The sequence below is a fragment of the Magallana gigas genome, chromosome 8, assembly GCF_963853765.1.
Source record: "Magallana gigas chromosome 8, xbMagGiga1.1, whole genome shotgun sequence".
NCBI classification, from domain to species: domain Eukaryota; kingdom Metazoa; phylum Mollusca; class Bivalvia; order Ostreida; family Ostreidae; genus Magallana; species Magallana gigas.
In genome coordinates this window covers 18,591,815-18,612,113 of record NC_088860.1, presented here as the reverse complement: position 1 = coordinate 18,612,113, position 20,299 = coordinate 18,591,815, and the positions used below count along the sequence as shown (strand labels likewise).

Here is a 20,299-nt window from a genome sequence, read left to right as displayed (position 1 = left end):
ACAAAAAGGTCAATGAAGTCAATTCACAAATACATTGATCTTAAGAGCATGAATTCCTCTTCATTAGTTTATCAACCAACTCTACCTCAATGGCACAGGGTCTCTCACCTTGTTCGCACATATTCCCTTGCCAGCCAGGTGGGCACGTGCAGGTAAATCCTCCAGGTGTGTTGACACAGGTAGCACCATTCTTACAGACCTGCATCTTACACTCGTCCACATCAATGGTACAGTTGGCCCCCTCCCACTGCTCTGTGCAGCGACATGTGTAGCCACCGAGGGTGTTGATACAGAAGCCACCGTTCTGACAGATGCCCACAAACTCTATACACTCATTGATATCTGAAAACATCACATTGATAATGTGATAGTGAAACACAAAATAATATTTTAAAACTCAAAATTTTATATAAAATGTATGTGTAAGAAAGTTAATGCAAGTATAAACCTATTTCAATGATAAACTGTTAAACAATTTTGGCATGCGGAAAAAACAATGACCTCAAGTACTTACAGACTGTTAAATATATATATAGATATAACAGACATCTTAAAAAAGATAACTTACCCATTGTGCAGTATTCTCCAGTAAATCCTGGGGGACATTTACATTGATATCCACCATTAATGTTAATACATGTTCCTCCATTCAGACAGGCATTGGGGTTCAAGCACTCATTCTTGTCTAAAAATATAAGCAGAGTTCTTCATGACAAAAGAAAAGTCCATTAAGACAGCCAGAAATCCTAGACCATAATTCTAAGAGTCCTGTATCACAGACATTCACGTACTGAAGTAATTGTATTAAATTTATACTGTGTGCTTTACCTTTGTCACAGAGGGTGCCTTCCCACTGGGGCGGACAGATACACTGGAATGACCCTGGGGTGTCTATACACCTTGCTCCGTGTTGACATGGGTTGGACAAACACTCATTGATGTCTAAAAAACAAGGATGTTAAATAAATTAAAGTCAATGTGCATGAATAATAATAATTTGATTGATCAAACAGAGAGAAAGAGAGAACAGAGAGAGATGGTATACCTCCTGTACAGAGGGTTCCAGTATACCCCTCTGGACAGATGCATTCAAAACTTCCATCCAGATTTTTACAGGTACCTCCATTTCGACAAGGCAACTGCATGCATTCATTAAAATCTGCAAAAACAAATATCACCTCATTAAAAACTTTATCTAATATTACTGTTTGATTCCTGCCTACTTGTAAATCTTTTGTCATTTCTACACAATACTATTAAGAGCATTACCGATATCACAGAGTGGACCCATCCAGCCCTCCGGACACTGACAGGAGAAGGAGCCCGGGCTGTTAATACAGCGACCTCCGTGGAGACAGGGGTTCATCAGGCACTCGTTGATATCTGTAACATCATCACCACATGATAAATTAATTTTTTTTTCAAACATTCAAATAATTTTGTACAATATATCTTTAATACACCATACAAGAACATGTACTTTACATGTACAGTTCATGTATATAGCTCATCAACTTTTTTAACTGTTCATTTTCATGTAAAACTGCTCCTCTTCGAATGATTAGGATAAAATATAACTCAATAATAAGGCTTATCTATACATCTGATCAAGCCCACTGACCTATATCACAAAGCGGTCCCTCCCAGCCCAGCAGACACTGACACACAAAGCTGCCCAGGGTGTTCTGACAGGAAGCCCCGTTCTTGCAGAGGAACATGGGACACTCATTGACATCTTCACTACAGGTTGGTCCTGTCCATCCAGGCGGACAGCGACAGATGAACGAACCGTCCGTGTTAATACAGGTACCATTGTTCATACACGGATTCAACAGACACTCGTTCACATCTGCATGAGAATAGAAAAACATATCAATACATTCTATTACAAGAATTCCAATTTTAACATTACCAGTAGAATTACATAAACACACACCTATTTTCCATTACAAAGTACAGGTACATAAATGTACTTGATTGTCATTACTACTTATTGTACCATATACTGTCTACCCAATCCCTGTACAGACCTATACGACAGCCATGGCCGGTCCATCCCGCTGGACAATTACAGGTGAAGTTTCCGGCCAGATTAATACACTGGCCCCCGTGCTCACAGACGCTGTATGCCAGGGCACACTCGTTCACATCTACAATAGAGAATAACAAATAGGATGCTAAATTCACTTTTGTAGAAGGTTTTTATTTACCGGTACATATATTAATCAAATATAACATTCACTTATGATGACAGAGAGCAGCTATGTTAACATTTTGGGCTCTGACCTATTTGACAGTTTTCTCCCTGCCAGTACTGAGTACACTTGCAGCTGTAAGATCCATCTGTGTTTATACATGTTCCTCCATTTTGGCATGGATTTCTTTCACACTCATTTGTGTCTGAAAAGGCAAAGTTAAGATACAGTACGAATTTATATATACAACAAATTATTAAAAAAATTTACTTTCTCATAAACAAAAAGAAGCTTTGACACTTCCATTTTTTGTATTTTTTAAAAAGCCATATTAGCAATACCATTTCTGCAGTCTTTGCCCATTCGTCCTGGTTTGCACTGACAGACATATGAGCCGGGTGTGTTGATACAGGTACCCCCATACAGACAAGGATTCAGGTTACACTCATCCACATCTGTAACAAAAAATATATTAAAAAAACAATGTGTAAGTCTATAATTCATTTTTTTTCACTCCCAATTTTCAGATACCTGTAATATGTGTACTTCTTTGGCACAACCTTACCATCAGAACATAAGGGGCCCTGCCATCCATAGCTACATTCACAGTAGTAAGAACCGTGTGTGTTTCTACAAGTTCCGTTGTTCTGACATGGATTCTGTTCACATTCATTTCGATCTATTGCATTAAAAAAAAAATAATTTAACAATCCATGAAATTAGAAAAGATAAAATTTCCAATGCTTTCAGATCACAGAACATACATCATAGATGGAAAACAGATATGGCTGTTCATTTACATATATTACAGTACAGCTGTACATACACAACAGTTTGACAATTTGAAGGTTGGTAAAATTACCTAAATCACAGGTGGGTCCAGTGAATCCTGGGGGACATATACACCGGTAGGAGCCGTCGTTGTTGACACAGGTACCCCCGTGTTTACAGGGGAAGTACATGCACTCATCCTTGTCTGTCAAACACAACAACACAAATCATCAACATCTCACCCATTCTCATCTCTCAGGAAAAATTTTAGTACAAATAAGGTACTCTTTGTGGCAAATCTCCCAACATCAATAAAACTACTTGTGCATTTACTTATCCTCACACATTTCATTAAATCACTTCAGTTTTGGTGAATTAGTTCATGATTTCTTTGAATTAAGACGTAATATTATATTTCTGCCTTTTAATCCTATTAAATATAAATCTTTCATGTCAAAATGCTCAATTATCAATACACAACACTATGCTGCATCTGGCTGAAAATCTAGTTTAAAAGTTCTGATAATCCATCTAGAACCCCTACCCCTGTTGCAGTCTTTGCCGATCCATCCCTCCGGACACTCACACCTGTATCCACCCATCAAGTTAATGCATTTACCACCGTGTAAGCAGGGGGAGAGAGTCAGGCACTCATCAATATCTGTAACAGTCACATTTCACAGTGAATCTTTTCAGTCCAAAGACAATAATATAACAGTCAAAGGTGAGAATTAAAGAGAAATGTGACAATGTAGTTACCTTTTTCACAATATTTTCCTTCGAATCCCTCTCTGCACACACATCGATACGACCCATCCAGGTTCTGACAAGTGGCGTTATTCTGACACTGGATCATGCGACATTCGTCCATGTCTAAAACATACAAATATACCAATGAAAATTTAATGCTATTTCCATTTATTCCATCTCATTCTTAAAGTTAGTGGTAACCTTACCTAATTCACAGTTTTTGCCTGTGTACTGCTCTGGGCATTCACAGACATAGGAGCCATTGGTGTTCCTACATACCCCACCATGAATACAAGGGTTTCTGAGACATTCATTCACATCTAGAAGTAAAGGAAAAAAAGATTAAAAATGTTTAAAGAGAAAATTCCTATTCCTACAGAATATACATGGATATTTGAAGCAATTAAAGAACTAATTGTTGTTTCATGTTACATGAGTGTATGAAAAAATAAATGTGATTTCTGAAATATGTGTAATAATATGATAATATTTCATGTCGACTGAATGTTCTCGTTAGAGAAAATCTTACCATCTTTACATATCTCCCCAGTCCAGCCCTGGGTACAAGTGCACCTAAATGACCCAATGGTGTCCCTGCAAGACCCACCATGAAGACATGGGTAGTTCAGACACTCATTTTTGTCTGTGAAGATATAAAATATACAATGTACAAATTAACAACTGAACAACAGCATCTCTAAAGAAAATAAGAGTACCTGGAGAGTAACTGGACCAAAGTAACTGTATTGTTGACATTCACAGCTTGCTGTATTGATTATCCAGTACTAGCACTTACTTCTTTCACATCTGTTGCCGGTCCATCCTGGGGTACACTCACACAGATAGCCCCCCTCTGTGTTGATACACTTCCCATTGTTCAGGCAGGGACTGCTGTCACATTCATTGGTGTCTGAAGAACAGAACAAGATTCAGTTATTCCTTAAGGTTCAATACCACTACACTGCATACAACAGACAAATCTAATAGCAATATAGATCATAGGAAGGTAAATTTGTGATGGGCTTACCATTGTTACACTGGGGTCCACCCCATCCTTTAGCACATAAACATTCGTAAGTTCCATATAGATCAAAACAGGTGCCTCCATTAAAGCAAGGGTTGATATCTGCTTTACATTCATTGACATCTGCACGACAAAAAAAAGACAATTTTTAAAAAAACAATTTTTGTGAACAAGTGGGGAAAGCTACGATTTGCTACATGACAAGTACCAGCATATGGAAAAACATATCTAAATGATTGGAGCAGAAAGAGAATTAAAACCTACTCTCTGTGCAGTGTTTTCCATTGAATCCAGGTGGGCAAATACATTCATAGTTCTCTCCCAGGTAATTACAAGTACCTCCATTGTGACAGATATCAGGATTCTCCGTGCAAATATTCACAGCTGAAACAAAATCAAACATCACGTTTAACAAAATATATGTAAATAATGAGACATATTAAAAACAGGAAAAGAGTTTTACATGTATTTACAATTGTCTACAAATGTCACATTAGATGAAGTAGGACTCGGTACTTACGAGTGTCGCAGTATTCTCCCTTCCAGAGATCGGTACATTTACAGAAATAAATCCCATTCCTGGAGATACACTGCCCATTGTTCAGGCAGGGGGTGTGTAAACAAGACTGTTCTGTAACACAAAGCAACCATAATGGATCAACAATATGTACTACAAGATCCATCTTAATTTCAATCTTTAATCAAATACACGCAAGTCATTATCACCTTAATCATCACAATTATTTCTTTACCGATATAATTTCAATCATTAAACAAATTCAAAAAAGTCATTATCTTCTTAAACATCATAATCATTTCTTTGTAGATAACTATATTGAATTTATCTTTAACATGTTTTTTTCTATGAGATATAATAAGCCTATAAGTTAGCTCTATGCGCCAGCTGTAACTGACCAATATCACAGTGCTCTCCCTTGAATCCCGGTAGACAGGTACAGTTGTATCCCCCGGCAAAATCCAGACAGGTGGCTCCATTCTTACACACATCCAGCATCTCTACACACTCATTCTTATCTGGTGAAATGGATTAAAAATAGTATCAATGACCATATCAAAGGCAATGCTTTTAAGAATCAAGTCATGTTTTAGTACACATCCAATGTACATGAATTTCAACAAGTATAATGTATCACACATTTAACACAATTTACATGTACATATGCATGTTTATAAATACATGAAGTACATTGATAGCATAATGCCCGTCGAGTGTATAAATAGTACATACATGTTCTGTTTATAAATACATGAAGTACATTGATAGCATAATGCCCGTCGAGTGTATAAATAGTACATACATGTTCTGTACATTGATAGCATAATGCCCAAATGACTGAATGCTTATAATTGGCACTTCCTAGTCTTATAGAAGACTGAATTCATTGTGCATATACATGTTACAAGTAATTTCATTTTAACAGGACTAATAAGCAGCTTACTCTCAGCACAGTGCGGTCCCTTCCAGCCCGGCTCACAGTCACAGAGGTCGTAGCCCGGCATGCTGACGCAGTCCCCGTGTCCCGAACAAAAGTTAACGTCCATACAGTACAGGATGTCTGAAATATACATGTACAAAAATGCACCTATCAAATCCAATACACAATGTACAAGGTATATGTAAAGACAAAATATGTCAGTTAATATACCACTTACTTGTTAAATACCATTGAACTTGTATTTGGTATTTGTTGTTAAAATACACATTTTTTTTTTAACTAAGAACTTTGTCCAATGTATACAAGTCAACAGAAGATATATGACATTGTATTATTTGTTCAAACTATTGTTAACAAATCTGTTTTTTTAAATGTTATCTGAGTTCTATTACCAGTGGCACAGGTTGGTCCCTTCCATCCCTCAATACAGCGACATTCGTAACCTCCGGGGGTGTTGATACAACTGGAGCCATGTAAACATGGGAAATTCAAACACTCATCCGTATCTGCAAAGAGAATCAAAAACTTTTGTGGTTCATTTTCAGCATTTCACAAATAACAAATCATTTCATATCAAAATTGGAATTTTGTTGATTTCATTTCATCTTGATTTAAATTTAGACTGTATCAGGTAATTTTATAAAAATAGATAAGTTAAAATGTAAGAAAACGACATGAATGGAAAATAAACCAGAGTGCAGCATGACTGACCATTGGCACAGTTCAGGCCTGTCCATCCTTCTTTACAATTACAGGTGTATCCTCCAGGTGTGTTAATGCATTCAGCTCCATTCACACAGGGGTTACTTAGACATTCATTGATATCTGTAAAGCACAACAAAGCAATCATTTTGTAGGGCAGAAATCAGAGAGAGAGAGAGAGATACATGTATATCTAATGATCATCATAAAAGTACAAAAACCAGCTAGAATCTTTGAATAAAGCACTGTTTGGCGAAAATAAAAAAAATCATTGAATGCTCTTGTGAAAATGTGCATGTAGCATGTAATTAAAATCTTTCCAGCCCTTATAATAAAAGCAAAGAAAATAAAAATTATTCAAATTTCTTGTTAGATTCCTGTTAATCCTACTTTACTATAGAGACAAGTTAGTTTTTCCAGAAAACACTGGATAATTGCCATACCTATAACAGCTGCTATGAAAAGGTAAATCAACAGAAATGTAAAAAAATAACCAGAAGTTATGAATAAAACATCATAATTTTTATCACTCTTTTTATTTTTAAAACGATTTCCTACCCTTGCTACAGAGAGGTCCCTCGAATCCTGGAGGACATCTACATTTGTAGGAGCCTTCAGTGTTGATACAAGTTGCACCGTTTGAACACAGATTAATGTCCATACACTCGTTGATATCTGAGGAAAAAAAATAAAGAAAATATCAATTATTCGAATAACAAATTAATAAATAATTTCACAGCATATAATCATAACTTTGTGAATAAAAAGGACCTTCCCATGTAATCTAAAAAATATTATGCATTTAAATCAGTAATTTCATGGCACATTTTAATTCATTCATAAACAATGAACTGATTTTTTTTCTTTGTGTTTACCTATTCCACAGTTCTTGCCTCTCCATCCCAGGGGACAGTCACACTTGTAAGACCCCTCAGTGTTGAAGCAGGTGCCACCATTTCTACATATTCCAGGAAACTGCAGGCATTCATTGGTGTCTATAAAAAAGAGCAAGTTATCACTGTGGCAATTGTACTCAAATAACTCTCAATGCCAAGCAAGGAAAACAAGCTAAAATATTTCTTTCCTTTATAAAACTAAAACAGTTACTGACATTGCAATTATCCTCAATTATAAATCTAATTAATAATTGAGTAAACTTTACCATTATCACACAAATGGCCCAGGAATCCCTCAGGGCAGACACAAGAGAATGACCCCACAGTATTGTAACAAGTGGCTCCATTCAAGCAAGGGTTCCTCTTACATTCATCTTCATCTGTAAGTATCAAATATTAATATACCGGTCAATATATGTAAACACTCAAGGTCATGCTCTTGTATCATTAACTAGATAAGGACTAAATAATAGACTAGACTAGGTCAATTTAAGACCTTTTGATATTTCTGCTTAATTCTGCATATTACTCTTCCTGTATAACACATAATGCAGTCTTAAACTTACACCTCAGCAATCAAACCATCTGTTATGGTCATATACCTGGGGAATGTTCTTTTGAATCAAACTATTATTGACAATAAAAAATGATTTTCATTGAGAGAATTAATTTAAACAATACATGACATGTAAGTTGCCATTTGACCAACAAGTATGTATTTATTGTGGCCCTACCTATTTCACAGTTGTGGCCGGTCCAGCCCACAGGACATCTACACTGGTACGAGCCCTGGATGTTAATGCAAGTACCTCCATTAGCACAGGAGAATTGCAGACACTCATTGAAATCTGAAATAGGTCGAAAAAATGTATCCCTTTACTTACATTTACATATACTCTCCATGAACTTTGTTTGTAATGATGAAACTTCAAAGATTTTCTAAATATTTGAAAAAACATGTACATGAATTCTGTAAAGTTAAAATATATTAAAATAAGTTAAAATAAAACTTAATATATATTTTATCAATAATAAAACTCACCATCCAGACAATAGGGTCCCGTCCATCCCACTGGACATCTGCAGTAGTATGAGCCGTACGAGTTGATACAACTTCCATTGTTGAAGCAAGGGTTCCTCAGGCACTCATCAATGTCTGAAGGAAAAAAATTTCATCTTATACACTGTACATTTCATAATTATATTAGATATCATAAAATCAAAATTGTAAGGATAAATAATAGGATAATAAAAAAACTACTTTTCTTTGTTCTTCATAAAATGGCATCACATCACTCATGAATTAAAGCAGACATTGCAATAAGAGATGATCTCCAGGCTACCTACCCACTTCACAGTTTGCGCCAGTCCATCCATCTTTACACATACAGGTGTATCCTCCATTGATGTTAAGACAGGTACCCCCATGTTTGCAGGGAGAAAACAGAACACACTCATCTACATCTGTTTAAACATATAAATAATCATATTAAATGTTAATCATTTCTTGTTCATGTCAAAAGTGAAGCACTGGAATGAAATGCCATGTATCAAATTTGCAACAGGTCTAATGTTTCAATGCTACACTAAAAAATTCAAGTCTTTGTAAAATCAGTCTCTGGAATTCTGAGTCTGAAATTGCATACTACATCCCCCTTTCATATATGTACATTGTACGGTACTTCTATCTGTGCTGTAGTCAGAAGTGACCTTCACTTACCATCCAAGCAGTTATGTCCGGTCCGCTCCTTTGGACAGGTACACATGTACGATCCTCGGGTGTTGAGGCAGGTACCATTGTACATGCAGGGATTCCGTAGACATTCATCCACATCTAATATGATAACATAAAATTTGTGTATCCATTCAACAAATATTCAATGCATCATTTTTCATTTCCTTCATTTCAAAAATTTAAATTTTGTAGAAAAGAATATTTTGGATTTTTATTGAAAGCATCTATGACTTTTTTTAAAAATATCTTCCCTGTTATAAAAAAATAAAATAAAAAATTGATATTTTGTAATTGAAATGATCTCTATGACTTTCTAAAGTAAATCTACAAGTATGTACAGTGCATCATCTTATGAAGTACCAGTACACAGATCAAGGACCATTGTCTTTATATACAGACAAGCAGACCCCCGTGGTGTGACCTACCTGTGGTACAGTCGGGGTCTGTCCAGCCCTCCTTACACTGACACAGGTATGAGCCATCAATGTTCTGACAGGTGCCCCCATTCCTACACGGCTTCATCGTGATACACTCGTTCACATCTACAGTTCAATAGAGAGAGAAGAAAACTTAAGTGGTACTAAATTTGGTTCTGTATGCTATATCTCTTTTAAAAATTGTTTGATCAATGTGTTTTGCATTAATTGCTTCATTGTGATACACTTGTTCCCGTCTACAGTTCAACAGGAAAAAAAAACCATGAGCGGTACTAAATGTGGCACTGTATGCTATCTCCATATCAAGCATCATATGATTAATGTGTATTGATAAAAAAAATTAAGTGTCAAATAAATTATTTGATTACAATATTTTACATAATTATACATGTACATTCTTAAATGCTGGTAAGACTGATTTGGGCATCTAAAATTTCAATTGTAAATGATATGTTCATAGAAAGTCCCTGACCTATTTCACAGTTCCTTCCGGTCCAACCAATGGGGCACTGACAGGTGTAGCCCCCCTGGATGTTGATACAGGTGCCCCCATGGAGACAGGGAGGAAAGCTGCCCATACACTCATCCACATCTAACAAACACAGAATTAGATATATATAATAATTCATTATTTGCACCCCATGAAATAAACAACAGTATATGCAATTTACATATAACATCAACAAGTTTTTATATGTTTATTACTTTTGTCCTCTTTATTATAAATGAATTTTTTGCTGTAAAACAGATTTTCATAATTATGACAAATGATGATAATAATTTCATAATTTCACTGACCTGTTTCACATCTTTCACCTGTCCATTGAGGAGGGCATGTACACCTGAATGAACCCATTGTATTGAAACAACTGCCTCCATGTAAACATGGGCTGGCTACCATGCATTCGTTGATGTCTGTAATTCACTTATCAAATTGAGTTGGTGTTTCCATAATATAAAGGTTCAGCAAAATTAATAACTTTTATATGACAGTTGATTCTATATCTGCATGTTTGTTTTTTTTAATGAGTTACATGTACATTGGTTAAGGCAAGACGAGTACAACTTATTTTTGTAACACAACTTGCCTTAGAATTAAATACCTCTAATTCTATGCATATTTATATCTAACAAGGTTTAATTATATGCAAATTTATACTTTACAACTAAGGTTTTTATCTGTATGTCTGTTTCACTATGTCCTGACCTAATTCACAGTTGCGTCCCTTCCATCCCTCCTTACAGCGACACCTATAGGAGCCGTGGGTGTTGACACAGGTGCCCTCATGCTGGCACGGATTGGACAGCTCACACTCGTTGGCGTCGTTCTGACAGTACTCGCCGGTGTAGGCCTGAGAGCACTCACAGCGGAAGCCATCCTCCAGATCTATACACCTTCCATTGTTCATACAGGGCATTGTCAGACACTCTTGGATATCTGAAGGAAAAGTAAAATCAAAATAATATTGTAATCCAAGAAATGGATACTTTAATAAAACCAACTTTATATGCATGTAAGAAAATAAATGTGACAACGATGTCATTGCAATAATAATTGCAGCAAATAAGTATTTTTCTAACATAAATATCTGTTAAAAATCATATTTTAAACTCAACTGCAAAAATTAGTTACAGCGAACCAACACTGTTAAATAGCAAAATAGAATACTGAAAATAATCGTTGACAATCTGGTGATACTGTGAATCTAGGAGTAGTTGCTGTTTAGCGTTTTCTTCAAGTTTTGAAGCTATTAAATAAATGTCACACCAGCAAAAGATCAAGTTAGTCAATCATTATGAACAACCATACTTACTGATTTCGCAGTAGTCACCTCCCCTGTATGGTGGACAGATGCAGTAGTAAGAGCCATCAATGTTGTTACAAGTTCCACCAAACTGACAGGGGCTGACCAAAGTCTCACATTCATTGATGTCTGCATTAACAAAATACAATGTACAAGTCTTATTTGATATTTATTTATCAACGTTCATATCAAATCATACAAGAGTACAGGTCTTTCACTTGCTGATGATGCATAACTTACCAATATCACAATGAACACCTTTCCATCCTTTTGGACAGATACAATTGAAGGTTCCGTTGCGATTGTCACATGTGGCACCATTCATGCAAGGATTTCTGTCCTTTGCACACTCATTATAATCTACAACATATGCAAGTCATTTGTACTCTAAGAGGTAAATTACCAAAATTATCAATGCTGCTTGTTAAAAAAAATATCAATAAAGTTGATAAATACAGAAAATTTAAATCAATGAAAATCATGTTCTGAGATTCCGCCCAGGAATTACTGAATGTATTTCAGCAAATTTTAAGAAAATTAATTGCTTTCCATCTAAATATTCTTCTTTGAATACCTATGTGACAATGTTGGCCAGTCCATCCTTCTTTACAAGAGCAGGCATAAGAACCGACTTTGTTGATGCATTCCCCACCGTTATGACAGATTGTTAGGTTTAGGCACTCATTCACATCTTATAATAAAGAAAAACAGGTACAAATTAAAAGAATTAGTCAACATAACTTAACACTGATAACGAAGTTCGTTTTGAGACACATCTATAACTCTTTCCCCCCCATGCTACCATATGACACATAATTCCGGTGCCGGTCATCTCATCTCATCCCTTGGACCTACAAGATTTTCTTAGCTTCCCCCTAAAACTTTTTGGACTACCAGTTATTGAAAATTATTCTTTTTAACAATAATTATTTATTTTGACTGAAGTAGATTTATAATTGGATTATGATATTTGATAGAGAAGTATTACAAAAAGAAACGTACCAAAGTCACAGATAGGACCGGTCCACTGGGGAGGACAATTACACTTGTAGGATCCGACCGTGTTCTCACAGGTGCCCTTGTTTCGACATGGATATCCCTTACACTCATTGTCATCTATGTAAACATTTCAAATAAGTATTAATTTACTACACTGTGCAAAGACATACTAGTATATTTAAAAGATATTAGCAATATTTTCTCCAAGCTTTACAATATCAACTTTATTCAAAGGTTCCCCAAACGATTCCAGTTGTAATATACTGGTTTATCAAACTTCATAACCTTGAAGTTGATGGTGCTAAAAACTGATTTAGATATCCATTGATATCTACACATTCCATATATCAAATTTAATTACATAGGGAAATGGTGCTGGTACTTCAAATTCACTACAACATTGCAGTATCCTTATACATGTACATGAAAAACCAATGCTTGAGATAAAATAAAAATCATTTTCAATGAAATGAGTTGAATTTTAATTTATAGATCATCCCGCCTTAGATGAAATATAAACTTATTAGATGCTGCAGAAAGCAACTGCAGCATCTTACAGATGTATATCCTTGTGTTTTGTATAACGTTGTACCAGTCCCAGTACATAAGATTGGTATGGACTCACCATCGGTACAGTTGATCCCTGTCCAGCCAGGTGTACACAGACACTTGTAGGAACCGTCCGTGTTAATACACTGGGCTCCATTACCGCAAGGGTTGGCCAACAAACACTCATCAATGTCTGGAAATTCATTATTTTTTACCATAAGTCTTATATTTCTAATTTTTTTAACCAGGATTTTGATTGCATAAAAATTATGTTAAATTTACGCAAATTTATGTAAAATTTCATAACATTTATCTCTTTTCATATTAGATATTTAAAGGAATTCAGAAAATCTATTTCAATTATAGAGAAAACACATGCAGAATCTATAATTATTGATGTAGGTTATTACCAACATTATGTATTTACTGGTAATTTATATATTCTTACCTATGACACAGGTGGGTCCTGATCGACCAGGGGGACACACACATTTAAACGACCCGATTGTATTGGTACAAACTCCTCCAAACATACACACCGCCCTCTCAAATAGACACTCATCCACATCTATAACAAGAGGCCCATGGGCCACATCGCTCACCTGAGGAACAATAGGTATGATAAAATCAGCTTAATGGAGTCATAATACAAACTATCTGGACAATGTACAATAATACATGTAGATCCTGTATAAATAAAATCCATTTTCCCCTGGATATTCTTATGTTTATAATCATTAGTCCCTTTTCTAACAAGATGATTTTATAGTCTTATCATATGTTGAGTATTGCAGTTCTCAAAATGATCCTTAACAATAGTTTATATATTAGATATAAACGTACATCAAACTATGAACCTTCTCGGGAGGCCAAAGAATTGTCCTGGGGCCAAAGTCTTAACAATTATAAAGAAACATCTGGCTGATTAGTTTCTGAGAAGATTTTTAAAGATTTACCCTATATATTCCTTTGTTAAATTTTGACCCCCCCCCCATTGTGGCCCCACCCTACCCCTGGGGATCATGATTTTCACAACCATGAATCTACACTACCTGAGGATGCTTTCACACACGTTTCAGCTTTCCTGGCTGATTAGTTTCTGAGAAGAAGATTTTTAAAGATTTACTCTGTTTATTCCTATCTAAAACATCGACCTCCCATTGTGGCCCAAACCTACCCCCAGGGTTATGATTTTCACAAATTTGAATCTACACTACCTGAGGATGCTTCCACACAAGTTTCAGCTTTCCTGGCTAATTAGTTTCTGAGAAGAAGATTTTTAAAGATTTACTCTATTTAATCATATGTTAAACTTCGACCCCCCATTGTGGCCCCATTCTACCCCCAGGGGTTATTATTTTCACAACTTTGAATCAACACTACCTGAGGATGCTTCCAAAGAAGTTTCAGCATTGCCGGCTGATTAGTTTCTGAGAAGAAGATTTTTAAAGATTTACTCAATATATTCCTATGGTTAACTTCGATCCCCCATTGTGGCCCCACCCTTCCCTCGGGGGTCATGATTTTCACAACTATGAATCTACACTACCTGAGGATGCATCCACAAAAGTGTCAGCTTTCCTGGCTGATTAGTTTCTAAGAAGAAGATTTTTAAAGATTTACTCTATATATTCCTATTTTAAACTTCGATCCCCCATTGTGGCCCCACCCTACCCCCGGGGGCCATGATTTTCACAACTATGAATCTACACTACCTGAGGATGCTTTCACACAAGTTTCAGCTTTCCTGGCTGATTAGTTTCTGAGAAGAAGATTTTTAAAGATTTACTCTATATATTCCTATGTTAAACTTCGATCCCCCATTGTGGCCTCACCGTACCCCGGGGGTCATGATTTTCACAACTTTGAATCTACACTACCTGAGGATCCTTCCACACAAGTGTCACAAGTGTCAGCTTTCCTGGCCGATTAGTTTCTGAGAAGAAGATTTTTAAAGATTTATTCTATATATTCTATATATTCCTATGTAAAACTTCGATCCTTCATTGTGGCCCTACCCTACCTCCGGGGATCAGGATTCTCACAAATTTGTATCTACATTACCTGATGATGCTTTCACACAAGTTTCAGCTTTCCTGGCTGATTAGTTTCTGAGGAGAAGATTTTTAAAGATTTACTCTATATATTCATTTGTTAAACTTCGACCCCCCATTGTGGCCCCACCCTCAGGTGAGCTAAAAAGGTTAAGTTTACAATACAATAAGTTGTTAAAGTTTCTGGAAGAACAGACTTTGAAAATTTTCTTAATAAATATTGACAAATATTTTACTTTTTTAAGCTTTAGTTTTTAAGATCTGTGTACAAACATAGAATTGTGAGCAAATCGCTGTATCTTGCTTATAATTCGAAGCTTAACACTCAAATATGGTTAGTAAATAGAAATTGTAAACAATTAAACACAAGAAACATGCACTACATGTATAACAAATAAAGAACACAATTTATTTTTTCGAAATGAATCATATATATATACATGTATATACCTACATATTTCCGTCAGCGATATCAAACTCTATTTAAACTGAATAAACTCGAAAAAATGCCGAGCATCTCAACAAAACATATTGCATTAATCTACATGTACCATTACGCAAAAGATAATGCCGAATTACCGATAGAATGAATTGTATTTCAGTACCCGTCCCCTACATCCGATTTTGCTTAATTTGCGCAGGTAAACAGTTAACTGTTTGATTTACCGAAGTCTCTGTTTGATTTGATACGTAAAAATCACGAAATACAGACGATAGTTTCCAGGTTACAAAGCATAATGAGAACGAAACGAAAATCAGAACAAGCTAACACCAACGTCATGTGTGAAAACTGTCAACGCATTGAAATATTTAGCCTCAATTTACTTCACAAAATCGGCACCAATATATTTTGTATGTTTCAAAATTTCCCTTCATACGCGAACTGTTGCACAACAAGCAAATTCATCATAGTCAGATCGACCCTTTTTCGTATAATGTCATGGCTGCTTTAAACAAAGAACCTCGTTTTAGAAGTATGGAATCATTTTACCGGATGCCGAACCCGAAGCTATTAAACTGATTGAAACACGCATTTCCTTTATTATTATTTTCGTAATAACTCAGATTTGAAACAAAATTTCCACTTAATTTTTGCAATTTATATTTTCCTTCCCATAAGGATAATTTATGCTAAACTATGTTGAATTTGCCTCGGTAGTTCTTGAGAAGAAGATTTTTAAAAATGCACCCCCCTTTTTCTACAGTTTCAAGGTTTTCTCCGCTTTGAATACAGATCAAACTTTTATTTCTGCAATTTATATTCGCCCTCCCATAAGGATGATTTGTGCCAAATTTGGTTGAAATTGGATAAGCGGTTTTAGAGAAGAAGTTCAAAATGTAAAAAGTTTACAGACGGACAGACGGACAGACGGACAGACGGACGGACAGACGGACGACGGACAAAATGTGATCAGAATAGCTCACTTGAGCTTTCAGCTCAGGTGAGCTAACAAAAAAGAAATCATTTTTCCAACTACTAAAAATTATCATAAAATTTCTTTATGATGTTGATTATACATTGTAGTAATAGACATGTCAAAGTTTGTTTCACACACTAGATCACTTTTTTTTATCGATAATACAAAAAATCCTCAAGTAAATGGCATTTACTCTAAGATTTGACAACATTTACCAAAATCAATTTTTATAACTCAAATTGATTTGACAAGCCATAGAGGATGATAGATACCCTGAGTACAGTTGGAGCCTGTCCAGCCCGTCTTACAGCTACAGTAGTAGGATCCGGGAGTATTGAAACACGTCCCTCCATTCTCACAGGGGTTGTTCAGACATTCGTTGTGTTCTTAAAAATTAAAAAAAATGGGGGGAAAACCAGTTAAATATTTTATTCCAGATGTCAGGGTTGGAAACTCTCAAGAAATATCAGCATGCTACATTAAAATATGTCAGCCTTGTTCCAACTTTTAAAGTTCTAATCATTGCTTTCTGCAGATGCATTGTTATATAAATGGTAGCAAAAAATCAAAAAGATGTTATAACCTACCATTCTAATGAAAGCATCTCTGATTCTCACCCTCAATAGCATGAAAAGTTTTGGCCAAATATACAACCTTAAGGCTTGTTAGAATAACCATAATGCAAATAAAGAAGTTTAATCTACATGTATATTTGCATTCTTGTTAATACATAAGGAATATAATGTGTCACTGACCCTTTTCACAATGTGGTCCTGAGAATCCTCTTGGACAAATACATTCGTAGTTTCCAGGAAGATTAACACAAGTTCCTCCATTTTCACAGGGCCTATTGATGCACTCATCAACGTCTGAAAAAAAGTTACAGTGAGTGAATTTTTTGATTGGTACTAGATTTAGGGAAACTCTTATCATTTCCAAGTTTTGCAATTTGATCATTTTGTCTAAGCAGTTACTGACATAGATACTTTTTGTGTGATATTACCTATTCTACATCTGGGTCCTGTCCAGCCTTTAGGACATTTACAAAGGTAAGATCCTAGAGTATTAGTACAGGTTCCGTCATTTTCACAAGGGAAGTTCAGACATTCATTTTGATCTGGAACATAAAAACATCATCCACTGTCAGACAATTAGCACGAGGAGTTCACAACCATACAATAATTAACAAATGGTATTGAAAGAAAATGTTTTTCCATGAAATTTGGTTTTAGTTAAAAAAAAAACCATTACAATATATTGAACACAATGCAGGGAGAAAGAGGAGTGCAAGTATAGATCATTAAAAAAAGGAACCTCACCTCGTTCACAAATATTTCCCTCCCATCCCGTGTTGCACTGACAGACAAACGAACCAGGCGTGTTCAAACAGGTAGCGTTATTCAAACAAGACCTGTGTAAACATTCATCTACATCTGCAAAAAGAAAAAACAATCACTTCAGGAATCATATACTCTTATTACATTTTTTGTCCATAAGATTAATGTTTTTTTCAATATGACTTACCAATTGCACATTCTCTTCCATCCCATCCTGGCAGACAATTACAGGTGTATCGGCCCACATTGTTCATCATCTCACAGACTCCACCATTCAGGCAAGGACTGTTGATACACCAGTCATCTATGTAAAGAGATTATTTCAGAAGCTGTAAACTTCACAAATGGAAGAACGCAAATTAAATTGATTAATCTATTGATCACCTTCAAATGACTTTAGTTCAAGGTCATGACACACTTTCAAAAGAAGGGCAATTTCAGTTCATAAAATGTGTTTTTATATTGTTATGGACCCTTCGCACACCAAAAAAAATTTTTTTTTGCAAGATACAATAACAAATTTTGCCTAACACCTAACTTCACAATCAAGTGTCAATTTCAATTGCAGTCCATCTATTCTATGATTAAGAATAGTAGTAAAATATACATTCCATCAACTGTAAATACATTATTAAAAAAATTATAATCATTCAGAGTTACCAATAATGGTACAGTCCATTCCTGACCATCCGTCCACACAAATACAGCTGTAACTGCCCCTGGTGTTCACACAAGATCCACCATTTTTACATGGTGAAGTAAGGCATTCATCTGGATCTGCAGAAAATAGATATACATTGAATACACTGTACTACAGATTTCAAAATGAAACAACCTAAGAAGCACTTGCATTTTTAACAATATACAATGCCATGTAATCATAACATACAGCCAACTACTTCAATCTAAATTAATTTGCAATTCTTCTATTTGTTTATTATTATTTACATAATAAATAATAAATGATATAATTTATATACATGTATTTCAGATGCAGTAGTGACTTTTAACATATCGTAAACTAAGTATTATACACATGTCATATATATCCAAGAGTTTAAGTCTGTTTCTGAAAATTTATCCCAAAGTGACACAAAACGCACTTTTAATATATATAAAATAATACTTTCTTGCAGAAAATTGTGCGTAGTGGATTGACTATCTACAACCCAATTGCAAAATAACCCCGCAATTAAACAATAATTGGTTTACAGTACTCTAATGATCAAGAGCTGGGTAAATAATCCCTACCCTCATTGCAGCGAGGACCGGTCCAGCCCTGGGGACAGCTACAGTAGAAGGACCCGAATGTCTCCATACAGGTGGCTCCATTCAAACAGGGATTACTGGCACACTCAAACTCATCTACAAAAAACAGTTGAATGTATTTATCAATATCAGACAGATACTAATATACTAAGTCAGTAATTGTAGATATTGCAAGAGTACATTCATCTTTGATAAAATGCAAAACTTTGTATCATATTATCAACTTTACATAATAAAACAAAATTAAAATCATATATGAATATTTGTAGATTGACATTGCACTTTAAAGATATACAAAATAGCCTTACCTCCTTCGCAGTGCTTCCCCTGGAATCCAGGTAAGCATTCACACCTGTAGCCGCCCTGCATCTCGATACAGGTGGAGTTGTGTTTACAGGGCTTGAGAAGACTACACTCGGGGATGTCCATGTCGCAGTGACTCCCAGTCCAGCCCGGGTTACAGATACAGCGGTAGGAGCCCATTGTGTCAATACACTCCCCGTGCCCTGTGCACGGCAAGTCCATAGTCAAACACTCATTGATGTCTGCAAGTTAAAAATACTCCATGATCAAACACTTATTATTGTCCAAGGCTGTAATACATGACATCTAACATTACAGATATAAAAATTATGATTATGCTATAAGCAGTAGTTACATGATTTTACTTATATATGATAAAATATGAAAGTCTATATGCATACCAGTTCTTTCACATGTTCTGAGGTTCATATGAAAATGTGAAGTTAATATATATCTGAATTTTTATGCTGCATGATCTACATAATTACTATATTTCCATCTACATGTACATGTACAGTATTCATGAATGTTTGTCAAAATGTGATTGATTTTCTTATAAGATCAGTCACAAACAATGATATAATGTAAAATATTTGGT

General features: G+C 35.4%; 1 protein-coding gene across 8 annotated transcripts in view; it reads right to left on the bottom strand.

Annotated features, from left to right (window-relative positions):
* The window catches only part of LOC105339725 (protein eyes shut homolog), a 53,261-nt gene that overhangs the window by 15,330 nt on the left and 17,632 nt on the right, over positions 1 to 20,299 (bottom strand). For all 8 annotated transcript variants that reach the window (XR_010708862.1, XM_034472214.2, XM_020071998.3 and 5 more), the window contains 48 exons: positions 19,707 to 19,943; positions 19,381 to 19,494; positions 18,790 to 18,906; positions 18,317 to 18,433; positions 18,112 to 18,225; positions 17,796 to 17,909; positions 17,548 to 17,661; positions 17,065 to 17,178; positions 13,769 to 13,888; positions 13,397 to 13,513; positions 12,775 to 12,888; positions 12,347 to 12,463; positions 12,013 to 12,132; positions 11,782 to 11,901; positions 11,175 to 11,405; positions 10,766 to 10,882; positions 10,440 to 10,559; positions 9,956 to 10,072; positions 9,516 to 9,629; positions 9,143 to 9,259; positions 8,838 to 8,951; positions 8,530 to 8,643; positions 8,062 to 8,175; positions 7,775 to 7,894; positions 7,458 to 7,574; positions 6,909 to 7,022; positions 6,590 to 6,703; positions 6,201 to 6,317; positions 5,656 to 5,775; positions 5,261 to 5,371; positions 5,005 to 5,124; positions 4,744 to 4,863; positions 4,513 to 4,626; positions 4,246 to 4,359; positions 3,923 to 4,036; positions 3,726 to 3,839; positions 3,511 to 3,627; positions 3,058 to 3,171; positions 2,761 to 2,874; positions 2,537 to 2,650; positions 2,287 to 2,400; positions 2,031 to 2,150; positions 1,622 to 1,849; positions 1,270 to 1,383; positions 1,046 to 1,159; positions 829 to 942; positions 569 to 685; positions 109 to 342 (listed from right to left, as the gene is read on the bottom strand). Coding sequence is in view for 7 of the 8 variants with exons in the window: in XM_034472214.2 (XP_034328105.2) it covers positions 109 to 342; positions 569 to 685; positions 829 to 942; positions 1,046 to 1,159; positions 1,270 to 1,383; positions 1,622 to 1,849; positions 2,031 to 2,150; positions 2,287 to 2,400; positions 2,537 to 2,650; positions 2,761 to 2,874; positions 3,058 to 3,171; positions 3,511 to 3,627; positions 3,726 to 3,839; positions 3,923 to 4,036; positions 4,246 to 4,359; positions 4,513 to 4,626; positions 4,744 to 4,863; positions 5,005 to 5,124; positions 5,261 to 5,371; positions 5,656 to 5,775; positions 6,201 to 6,317; positions 6,590 to 6,703; positions 6,909 to 7,022; positions 7,458 to 7,574; positions 7,775 to 7,894; positions 8,062 to 8,175; positions 8,530 to 8,643; positions 8,838 to 8,951; positions 9,143 to 9,259; positions 9,516 to 9,629; positions 9,956 to 10,072; positions 10,440 to 10,559; positions 10,766 to 10,882; positions 11,175 to 11,405; positions 11,782 to 11,901; positions 12,013 to 12,132; positions 12,347 to 12,463; positions 12,775 to 12,888; positions 13,397 to 13,513; positions 13,769 to 13,888; positions 17,065 to 17,178; positions 17,548 to 17,661; positions 17,796 to 17,909; positions 18,112 to 18,225; positions 18,317 to 18,433; positions 18,790 to 18,906; positions 19,381 to 19,494; positions 19,707 to 19,943 (6,030 nt within the window). In the remaining variant the exon portion in view is untranslated. The remainder of the gene's footprint in view (positions 1 to 108; positions 343 to 568; positions 686 to 828; positions 943 to 1,045; positions 1,160 to 1,269; positions 1,384 to 1,621; positions 1,850 to 2,030; positions 2,151 to 2,286; positions 2,401 to 2,536; positions 2,651 to 2,760; positions 2,875 to 3,057; positions 3,172 to 3,510; positions 3,628 to 3,725; positions 3,840 to 3,922; positions 4,037 to 4,245; positions 4,360 to 4,512; positions 4,627 to 4,743; positions 4,864 to 5,004; positions 5,125 to 5,260; positions 5,372 to 5,655; positions 5,776 to 6,200; positions 6,318 to 6,589; positions 6,704 to 6,908; positions 7,023 to 7,457; positions 7,575 to 7,774; positions 7,895 to 8,061; positions 8,176 to 8,529; positions 8,644 to 8,837; positions 8,952 to 9,142; positions 9,260 to 9,515; positions 9,630 to 9,955; positions 10,073 to 10,439; positions 10,560 to 10,765; positions 10,883 to 11,174; positions 11,406 to 11,781; positions 11,902 to 12,012; positions 12,133 to 12,346; positions 12,464 to 12,774; positions 12,889 to 13,396; positions 13,514 to 13,768; positions 13,889 to 17,064; positions 17,179 to 17,547; positions 17,662 to 17,795; positions 17,910 to 18,111; positions 18,226 to 18,316; positions 18,434 to 18,789; positions 18,907 to 19,380; positions 19,495 to 19,706; positions 19,944 to 20,299) is intronic.